The following is an 11,186-nucleotide window of genomic DNA, read 5'->3' on the forward strand; positions in this document are numbered from 1 at the left end:
AATAAGGTATCAACTATAAATTTCAGGAGACTCGTGAAGTCCCTATACCGAGACCGGAAATGACCAGACACGAAGTCGAGAAACATGTACTCGAGGAAGTTCTAAACGTTGCGCAACGTTGTAAAACTCCGCGTTTTATATACATGCCGAAGCAGAGATGAATTACAGAGATCCGACAAATCCGTCACGCGTGAGGGGCGTGTGGGCGACATGTAAAAATCTAACAGGATCCAATCTGCGTGCCGCAGTGTACGGTGCAGCTACCTGGCGGCCGCACGGCGCACTACACGCGCAGGTATATCGCTCGGCGAGCGAACAGCGGCAATTTTCCGCACCGCCGCCCCGCGCCGCCCCTGACGCGATCGCATCTGACAGGCGGCGAGTTTGCCGCCGCGTTCCCTCCCGCACGAGCCGCCGCGGCGGACAAACGCACCGTTGTTACGGCAGCCAAAAAGAAAACGCGCGATGCGGAATAGGAAAAAAACGCGGGTAATGCAAGCTAATGCGCAGTGATGGCAGGAGATGGCAGACGATTAGAGCACGCGGGTGAGGAAGAGAGCCTGGTTTTATTCCCTTGAGGTTTTCCCTGTTCTTCCCCCACGTCGCTGAAAGACACGGGGAACGGCAGAAATACTCCAGATTTTCGTTGTTGTTTTTGCAGATAATCCTGGTAACTAACAATACACTTTCAACAATACAGTGTGTATTGTTGAACACCTTCTAACAATACACTGTGTATTGTTGAACACCTTCTAACAATACACTGTGTATTGTAGTAGGTACCTAACAACTGTGTATTTAAATTCAATTACATTTTTAATAAATTCAATAAAATCTATAAAATAATTTAAATAAATTCATTTAAATAAATGTCAATTTAAAGTTTACAAATCAAAAAGTAAACTAATTAAAAAAAGAAGAAGAAGTGTATTGTTAGAAGGTGTTCAACAATAAACAGTGTATTCTTGAAAGCTAATAGGTACCTACTACAATACACAGTGTATTGCTGAAAGCTCATAGGTACCTACTACAATACACAGTGTATTGTCAAATGCCTAAACATACAACACACTGTGTATTGTTAGTTACCAGAATTATCTGCAGAGGTTTTCCCGCCCCTGTAGAGGGAAGCAGAAGGCTATATGAGGGCCCGTGATTGTATAACAGTAGGACAATCGGAAGTGGGGGAGAGGTAGAAGCAATCGCGAAGCTCGTTCATGCTATAATACAGTGATTGACGTTATATTAACTTGTTGGTGAGTATTTTTCAATAAAGGCGCTAAGACAGAACATTTCGAAAATTAAACAACTGGCGCGCACGCCAAATCAAAGCCTTCAAATATTATTTTGATGCATCACAAAGAAGAGGCAGCTGCATTTAAAGAAGGGAAGAGGAGGACGAAAGAAGGAGCGCGCCAGACAGACAGCAAGAAAGGGGGAGAGAAAGTAAGAGATAGGAAAAAAGCCAAGAAGTAACGGAGAGGGGATGAAAGGCAGAAAGATGGACAGAGAGAGAGAGAGAGAAAGAGAGAGAGAGAGAGAGAGAGAGAGAGAGAGAGAGAGAGAGAGAGAGAGAGAGAGAGAAAGAGAGGATGGGTGACCAACCAAGAGGCAGTCCGTCGCTGACTAACTCGACGCACGCGGGCTCTGTGGAAAACATTGTCACGACATATAACCCGTTAAATTCCATTAGACCGCGAGGGCTTTACAGGAAATCGGAGCAAATCTACGACGAATCTTAATTAACATCGTGGCCCTGAGACGTGCTATCAATTACGGGATGTGCTGTCGTCGTTATGGTACAACGAACGAGCGAGCGATCGAGGGAAAGAGAGAAAGAGGGGGTGCATACACGCGCGCGCACGCACACCTCCCGCGAGAGATGTCCTGCGCCGGCCAGCCATGCCACGGCAAGCCGACATGGACCAGCAGAAATCTGCGCAGGTTCGACCACTACGTTAGAAAGTATATATATATACCCTAACCCTAACCCTAACCCTAACAGCACTGCCTTTTTACAAGTGCACCTATCGAGTGCGCCGAGCACAATAGCTAAATTGGTGAAATCACCGGGCACTTTCAAGAGCGACCAACCTTACGTTCACCGATACCGCCCGTTAAGCATTTAAAGATAAACGCTCGAGCGTGAACGTATCGCTGCTCCAGCTTGTGCGTTTTAAAGCGCGGCTGTCGAGAACGTTTCGAGTCAATGTTTTCTTATTCTGAGAAATAGTCATGTAGCATTTAGTTTTCTTCGTTACCGATACGTGGTAAGCGGTTAAGACACAACTAATTTTCGATATATAGCAAAATAGCAACTTAACAAGACTAACACGAAAAACCTTTTTCCATAATTCTGTGCAATTAATGTCGAGCCCACGTAGAATTGAACAGGAATGGCATACCGCTACTTATTACTGATAAAAAAATTAAACAAAAAAACTCATTGCAATAATACCGTGCATAAATTTCGAAACCGGACAGAAATTAATACGAATAACAAACCATTAATTAATATTAGTGAATTCAACACGGAAAACTCTTTTACAATAATACCATGCATAACTGCGAAACTCACGGAGAATTGAACACAAAAATCAACTCGAGATTAAAATTATTAACTTTTCAATTCACTGGGACGCAAACCCCGTTCAGACATTGCGTAAATCTATGACGTCACTCGTGACTGAAACAATTGCGCTCGGTCAAGCGCCATGTTGGCTAACTGGTTCATGAAACGCCAACAAAACGTATGAACGGTATTAAATTGAATCTAAATCCGAGAGCATGTACCGTGTAACGCACGCTGCAAGCTCCGTTGGTCTTCCAGTAAATTTCGCCGCGGTTGCAGTTAAGTTTTTGCGAGTCAGTGACTCCGGATCATTAGTTTGGACAACTGGAGCATACGTTCGCGATGTTGCGACGCCAGTAGTAACCGTATGAACGCAACGAGAATGAGAGAGATGTGCGTGCGTGCGTGCGTGCGTGCGGGCGAGCAAAAAGGCGAGCGTGCATGCGTGCGTGCGTGCGTGTAAGAGTGCGTGCGTGCGTGGTGCGAGCGAGCGAAAAGGCGAGCGTGCATGCGTGCGTGCGTGCGTGCGTGAGTGCGTGTAAGCGTGCGTGCGGGCGTGCGTGTAAGAGTGCGTGCGTGCGTGCGTGCGTGTAGAAGTGCAAATATGAGCTTCCTACCTGCGACGGTAGCGTTCAGGCAGATCCAATAGTCTTCCTAGAAAAATACAAGCAGAGCAAGAATTAGGAACAGAGGCCACTGATAAATGATCATCAGTCTTCCATCTATATGTTATTTTTATAACAAATGCAGCTCGCAATCTTGTTCTACGCAATAAACATATATATAGATATATATACGTCCCGCAAGTATAAATCCGCTTAATTTAGTCGTCTGATGAAGCGAACTCGTAGAACGTCAGCGAGGGCGGGTACCGGCTATGGGCGTGGTCTTACGATCGCTGCGACGTACAAAGGGGCGTGGATGCCTCAAGAGTGAGTGCGGCTCGCAGGTTGATCGTGGCGCTTGCGGTGGGAGACTTGCTCGTAGTAGAACGACGCGCAGCGGACGACTACGATACCTTCGCTGGAAAGTAATACCATGTACTTCTGCGGGAAGGGTTAGAGCACCGAGACCATTTCGGATGGGAGGCGATGTTAGATGGCGCGGATGATTGTGGTGGTCAGGCGGCGATGCGTGCGCGCGGTGGGGCTTTTTTGGTATAATAAATGATGGGTGGCACGTTAAATAATGAGGCATAAGAATGGATGATTGAATTTGGGCGTCAATCAGACTGGAGCGATGGTACTGGCGTGATGTTAGGAAAGAACCAGGGTGAATGCAAGGCGGAGATGTACTGGCTCTCTTCTCTCTCGGGGAATTGACTGGTTTCTGACATCCATCCTCCGTCGTCTCTCGTCTCTCTCTCTCATCTTTTTTTTCTCAGCCTCTCTCTTCTCTCATCGTCCTTTTCTCTCGTCCTCGATTATATTCGTCGGCCATCGGTTTGTGGTCATGATAATATGACAATGAGTATAAGAGGTTTTGACGTGATGGTAGATATCATGAGCAATGTGAACAATCCACGGCTTTCCTGAAACGATCTTCTCCTTTTTCTCGTCTTTTCTTCTCATCTCGCTGAACTGTCTCTTCGTCCACTCTTTGTCTCAAGTATCAAAGTCTCTCTCGTTTGCTTCATGGTCGAGGCGTCCGGTCAGGGTTAGGGCGCGCTCCGTCCGTCTCTCTCTCTTTTCTCTTCAGCAGACAGTGGTCTCTTTCTGTCTTCTCTCTGCGTCTCGGTCGGTCTGTCTTTCATCGTGCGCCTCTCTCTCTCCTCGTCTCGGTGTATAGAGCGGTGCGGGGTCATCTACGTCTTCTCTCGCATCTCGTTTCTCTCGCTGACTGTCCTCTCTCTCTCTCGGTTTCGTCAATCTGAGTCTTTCTCTTATCTCTGTCTCCCCCCAAGCGGCGTGACCCCAGTCTTTCTCACTTCTCCTCCAATCGAGGCCAAGTCCCATGACTCCTCTCTCTCTCGTGGGCTCTCCCCCACCTGTGCGTCTGTCTACTTCTGCCTTATCTCCTCTCTGCTCTCTCCCGCTCTCGTGCGCCTCTGGAGATCGCACGAAAAGCGATGAACAAAGAATTTATGCGTTTGTTTTAAATAGTATAGGCGACGAGGAAATGGAAAACCGTGTCGATCCTGAGATTTATGAGCGGTACGTATGATGTGGTCTTGGCGCGGCGTGATATGTTAGATCGCTGGAAGTATTTTGTAGCGGGCTGGGTAACTTTGATATGAACGACCCTGGAACGGCCTAACCCCAAACCATGGTCCTCAGTTCAGCCTATCGGCTGGCGCACTGGATACCGTATGCTACGCAGTATGTGATAAGCTCGTTACTCTACACAGACTGGAACCCTTAACGTAACACTAACTAAAGCAGGTGAGTGGTCTGGCGGGCGGCGCTGTGAACCGTACGTGCCATAAGCGTTACCCTAACATCGTCCCCGATAACAATAACCATCCTCTTATGCAACTTACACTTCAAGCACTAATCTAATATTAATAGGTAGCCATAATTCCTACTCCCATCGCCACCAACTACCCTATCCCTACCTATCCCCCTAGTGTATATTGTGGTGTCGTGTGGTGGTGTCGTGTTGTGTGGTGTGTGTGTGTGTGTGTGTGTGTGGTGTGCGTCGCGTGCGTGCGTGCGTCATAAGTCGCTTCGTTCGTCGTGGCGTGCCGTGCGTGTGGTGTGCGTGCGGGCTGTAAATGTGCGCAGTATGGTTTGTGCATGCGTTCGCGTGTTCGTGCGATAGCGTGCGTAATCGTGTGTGCGTGCGTGCGTGGCGGGGCGTGAATGTGTGCAGCCATGTTGTGGGCATCTGCGTTGCGCTGTGTTCGTGGCGATGCGTGGCGGGTGCGTGGAGCGTTGTGTGGCGTTTGCGGTAGCGGGCAGAGGGCTATATGCAGCATGCTTGTGCAGCAGATTCGGATGGATTCTCTTGCGCCCTGCCGAGCCGTACGATGGCAGTGGCGTGCGTGGGCGTGCGTGCGTGCGTGGCGTGCGTGCGCGCGCTATGCGGTGTGCCTATATTATCGTGTAGGCCGTTTTACCTCTGGCGCAGGCGATCACAGTAAGCAGTGATTGTTACGGGGGCAGCGGTGAGTCTAAACACCGTCCTCGCGCTTTAAGGCGTGCGCTCCGCGGCTGCAGGCAAGAGCTTTATGTCCTAGAGTGGCGACGATAGGACGAGGTCCGGCGGTGCGGCTTGCAATTCACGAGAGGCCGCGATAGGAGCCGTACAGGAGGCGTTCATTTCGGCGTACCGCCACCGGCCAAGTTTCAAGCACGATCCGCGCATGGGGGTCCGGAGCTGAGTCAGGCCTTATACCGTAGAGCAACGAGATGGGTTGAATGGTGATATACGCTGTGTACGGTACATCGCTGTTACCTGGTAGCCAGTGTATACCACTTATGTAGTATATATATATGTGTAGTGTGTATACTGTAATAGGCTACATCTATAGTATATCGGTAGTATGATAATATATATAAATATATATAGGCTTCAGTGCTGTGGCGTGCATTTGCGCGCGCAGCAGCGCGCGCGGGCGCGTGTCGTGTGGTGTGGTGTGTGTGTGTTGTGTGTGTGTGTGTGTGTGTGTGGTGTGTGTTGTGGTGTGTGTGTGAGTGAGTGTGTGTGTGTGTGTGTGGGGTGTGTGTGTGTGTGTTGGCGTCTGTTGTGCCGGCTGGCGTGCGTGCGTGCGTGCGTGCGTGCGTGGCGTCGTGCGGTCGTGTGTGTGCGTGCGCGTCTGCGTTTGTACCCGTACAGATATGTGTATTTCGTATACCTGTGTGTACCTGTGTGCACATGTATACCTCTATAGCTGCATGGTTGAGCAGGGTAACGTCCTCCTTCCTGCAGTCGCTCTCTTGGTTTGCCCGCAGAACAATGTTTAAGGATATTCTAACAGACGGGAGTAAGACGGAACTGGTTGAATCATACTTGCAGATTGGTGCGATAAGGTTTGCCGTACAATATACGTGGCGCCAAACATACACCACTATGCAGAATTAGCTCCTGTAGCATTGCTATACGAAAACACGACGCTATATCCCCTCTCCTCTCCTCTCTTCCTCGTCCAAATGTTATCATTTAATGTAGTGACTGCTGCAGTGGATTCACTGAAGTGACTATGAATTTCGTGGCTATTAGAAGCCGTAGCTAGTTAGTCAACAAGTGATGTAGCTGGGGGCGGGCTCTGAACTGCTGGCTGTCTGCAATGACAATTACAACCCGATCGTGTTGCGCGGGAGAGACGGATGCGTTCGTTCGTGCAGCGCTACATTTCAGCGAATGAGATCATTCCTCGTGGCGCGGTTTAATCCACAGTTTCCTGTTCATTATGCCGCTTCTCTGACAGCGAACCGCGTGACGGGCTAATTGGCTGTTTGTAAGCGGGTGGGAAACTAGGCTGGCGAGATTCGTCAAGCGTGCCTAACACCTTGCAGGTTGCTGCCTGTTCCCTGTCTCCTCCTCCCTATTATTCGCTCGTCCGCTGGTTTGCTCGCCCACACCACACGCACACGCGCGGCAACGGCACGGGTTAAGGGGCACGCACGGGCACGGAACACGGCACGCCACCGCAACGCGGTTCACGAGGCGGACGTGCGGAACGTCACAGCACGCACACTACCCAACAGCACACAATCTTAGCGCGAGAGCAGGCAACGCACGCAAGCCACCGGCGAGGGAGCCACCGACATAGCGTTAGTTTAGCCGGTGCACGCGCACACGCGCGCCAATAGATACTGGGGTTGGTTAGTCAACGAGCACACACTCCTACAGGGCAACACAGTACACATAAACGATAACAAATCACAGCGACACCACACACGACTCAGGGTAACACAGAGATCCATATAGCATTGGTCTTAATCGACACACACACCGGCACATCGACCCGCCGTTCACACCCACCTACAGCACACAACACAGCACCCAGCGCACCTGTCACCCGAAGCACATCGAGCCTAGCGGCACCAGAAAACCGGATGGACGGCACGGCCCGGCCGCGCCTCCAGCCGTCGCACAGCATAGCCCCCTCTCTTCTCTCTCTTCTCGTCCTGATTCTCTCTCCCTGTGGCGCGACCCACGGGGGAGCGTCCCTGTCACGGATCAAGCGGCCGGCCGCCGCGCGTGGCGGGCCGGAGTTGGTAACTCGCCCACGAAGGTAGCGCGCCTCACCTACGTCGATGTATAATAAATCATCCGCGCAATCTCGGTGTGTGTCGCGTGGCAGTGCGGACCTGAGTGTCCGTTCCTCCCCGAAGGGGACGGACGGTCGCCTCACTCCGCCCTCGCACCCCCACTGGGACACGCACACACGGTTCGCCCGTAGGATACGCAGAGCTCGATCCTCGCGGCAGTCCCCTCGCGAGCGGCGCCGTGGCGCCGCCGCAGGCGGCGCCGGGCGGCCGGCAGCCCCATTACATAGGGGGTAGAAGACACAACCAACACCCCCCAAAGAGCGCAGCCCCGGCCCGGCGCTCCCCACTCCGGCCGCGGCTGGGGGGCTGGACGCAAGCGCTCCGTGTCTGCGGGGAGCCGGGCCCCGCCCCTGCCAGGATCGCCGCCCCCAACAAGACTAGGGACAGCGACCGAGTCGCGCGCGAGGCGCACACGAATCAAGTGAGGAAAGCTGCTCCTGGGAGTGCTGTGTGCCTCCCCTAAAGGGACAATCCTCCCCCCGGCCATACAACCCCACCCGGCTAACTACCGGTACGAGCCGTGCCCGATCGCTCAATGCACGGAGTGCTAGCTATTACGAGGGTGCAGCCGCAACTGGCCACGGACGACGAGGCGAGCGGCTGGCGTCGCCTGAGCCCGAGATGTGTGAGCTGGTGAGTCCGTCTCCGGCGGCAGGCAGCCCCGGCGTCAGCCGGCGGTCGCGCGGGGCACCCCCGTCCGGTCATGTCCAGTGTGAGTCATGGTAGCCAATGATCGGGACCGTACGACGATAGCGGTGAGGCGATGATTTGCCCCACTTCATGCCTCGACTGCTCGAGCTCCGTGAGAGACCAGCCTCCCTTTCCCCTCGCCGCGCGGAGGGCCTGAGTCCCCGAATAGGGCAGGAGGGGACACGGAGGAGAGCCCGAGCACGGATGATAACCACAATACACGGAGCGGCTGAGCACCCCCCCCGCGCGGGCCGGCAAGAAAGGACATGCTATTTATTTGCCTGCGTAAACAGGAAGATGAGGTGTCGAAGGTGTCCTATGAGGAGATCGGAATGAGGGGGCTGCATGGAGAGGGGGGCGGAAAAGTGTCGATGTCGCGGGATAGTGTTCGAGAGGTTTTTTCATCGTCTGCGGCGGTCGCGCTCGTCAAAGCATCCTGTTTTTCCCGTGGAGGGCATGCGGAAGACGCGCGTCGTCGCGCGTTGCGCGTTACTGCCGCCGGCGCGCGCGAAAAAATGTTTCGCAGCTGATTGCTCCCAGCCCTCCCCTCTCTCGTTCTCGTTCACACGGGGAATCAGTCGATGTTTTCTCAATGCAGTTCCTTTTCCGCGCCCGAGTCTTTTTCTTCTCCTCACCTGTACCTATCACACCTTGTCTCGGGTACTCTTTCTATTTTTTTCTCAAGTGCCAGTTCGATTTTTCGCGCCCCCGTGTTGTTTCCTCCTCCTTAACTTGTAGCTGCACACATCTACATCTCTCCTCATTGGTCTACCTCAGTTGTCTTTCCGCCCGCTCTCTCTTTGCGGTGTGACGCTTCCTGTCTCCCCCTGTCATTGCCTATCTCCACTAGGCGTCTCGCTCTGTTAGCGTACTGTATTTTGGGCTAATTGCTCGTAAATACACAATGCAGCACCTTGGGTAAGCAGCGCGGAATTAAGGCGAGAGAATGAAATGCGTTTTGCCTCTGAGCGAACGGGATCCTAAGGCTGCTGACAAGGGCGCTGCCTCCCGGCTTTACCTACAGGGATTCAGTTTAGTAATAAACCAAGTTGTTTAATGCCTCGCGCGTGTGTGAAGCGATTGCTCATCTTCTTGCTAAAACCGGCGATTTTTGTGAGGCAACCCGGAGTACGCCAGCTACGCGCCACGGCCCTGATCCGCAACCGAGAGACTGCTATATACGATAGCGCAAAGAGGGGACGGCGAATGATTTACTTCGATCCTTCGCTGCGAAGTTTGAAGGTATTTATTCCTAGCCAGTCAAGTGTTTATTTGCTGATGAAAAACGTGCCTGTTTCACTTACATATTATCATAGTTGATAAATACTTAAATCAGGTATTTTCAAATAAAAATTGCAACAGTAATAACATGAAGTAAACTTATTACACCGGATAAAACCGGAAGAAGCCAGCATAACGAACATGTTCAAACATGTTTTGCATATAAGCGCCATGTTATTGGTGTAATTAAACCGATTCCGGCAATAGCGTCTTGCTATGGGGAATAATGGACACCTATTCCTAAAAATTCGCATTTTCTTAAAAAATGCGCGCATGTCATGGAAACCATACTTTGCTCGCCACCCACGAGGTGGCTGGGGGGCGCCTTTAATCAGGAGGAATAAGCACCAACCACCTACCAACACCACACTTACGCACCCACCACCACAACCAGATCACCGCACCCACCTACCACTCACCACATCACGACAACCCACCACACCCAAAGCAAGCAGCAGCACAGCAGGCACCAACCACACCACCAGGTAACCCAATCGACCACCCGAATACAGCCACCAACGAAACTACCAACCACCACCACGGCACCACCACTCACCCACCACACGACCTCCACCACCACGACCAACAACAACAACAACAACAACGAACAACGAACACCAACACAACACCACCACCACCACCACCCAGCCATTACCACCAGCATGCATCACCACCGATCATCCAAACATTGCTGGCGCCAACCGCCACATGCGTCTATGTTGACTATCTTCTGTATCTCTGTGCGATAGAATTTTTTTACATTGTGCCGAGAGAAGGCGGGCCATTGTTCTTCGACGGCGACGTGAAATGACTGCCGTGAACTCATGGCTAGCAGTGCACTTCCTGCTGTCTCCGCTAGCACAATGACCCGGGCCGCTCTCTACTGCAGCGATTAGCTACAATCGTAGGGCTAAGCACTATCTTACAATGCCTCTCACGATGTCTAGTGATATCTGCAATTTCGCCGCTTCGAACATTATGGCTTTCCTGCTAAGGAATGCAAAGCGAGTCCCCGGGTGAAGTTGGTAGGATGGTGAGCACCATATTAGAGTCATTTAGGACGAGGGTACATCTATCGTATGCAGACGAGAAGCGTAGCGTCTTCCTTCTGTTGCGACCAATACAGAGAATCCTCGTCTATTTCATTCGAATGTATTGTCTATTTGCCAGCCGCACGGAATAAAGCGGGCGTTTCATTGAAAGTCACAACCGAAAATTTTATGATTTTTACGTTGGGATGTAAAGATTCAGTGATGTATGTATGATGTTTTGTCGTGGAATAAACGTGCTAATACTGCAGTGCGCGTCAACGTTACTATTTCCGACACAACATTGTTCAGCTGAACCGTTACTTCGTAATAGAAAACGCAATGGAATAAAAGCGGATAGCATCCATGTATATATATATATGTATATATATATAAATA

At 51.4% G+C, this 11,186-nt stretch overlaps 1 protein-coding gene across 1 annotated transcript in view; it reads right to left on the reverse strand.

Moving 5' to 3' along the window:
- Positions 1-438: 438 nt before the first annotated feature.
- LOC106816276 overlaps positions 439-11,186 on the reverse strand; it is a 98,144-nt gene continuing 87,396 nt past the window's right edge. Inside the window, exons 4-5 of the mRNA XM_014820862.1 lie at positions 3,190-3,226; positions 439-605 (exon numbers count right to left, since the gene is read on the reverse strand). Coding sequence (XP_014676348.1) covers positions 439-605; positions 3,190-3,226 — 204 coding nt within the window. The remainder of the gene's footprint in view (positions 606-3,189; positions 3,227-11,186) is intronic.

The sequence above is a fragment of the Priapulus caudatus genome, unplaced genomic scaffold (genome assembly GCF_000485595.1).
Source record: "Priapulus caudatus unplaced genomic scaffold, Priapulus_caudatus-5.0.1 Scaffold31, whole genome shotgun sequence".
NCBI classification, from domain to species: Eukaryota; Metazoa; Priapulida; class Priapulimorpha; order Priapulimorphida; family Priapulidae; genus Priapulus; species Priapulus caudatus.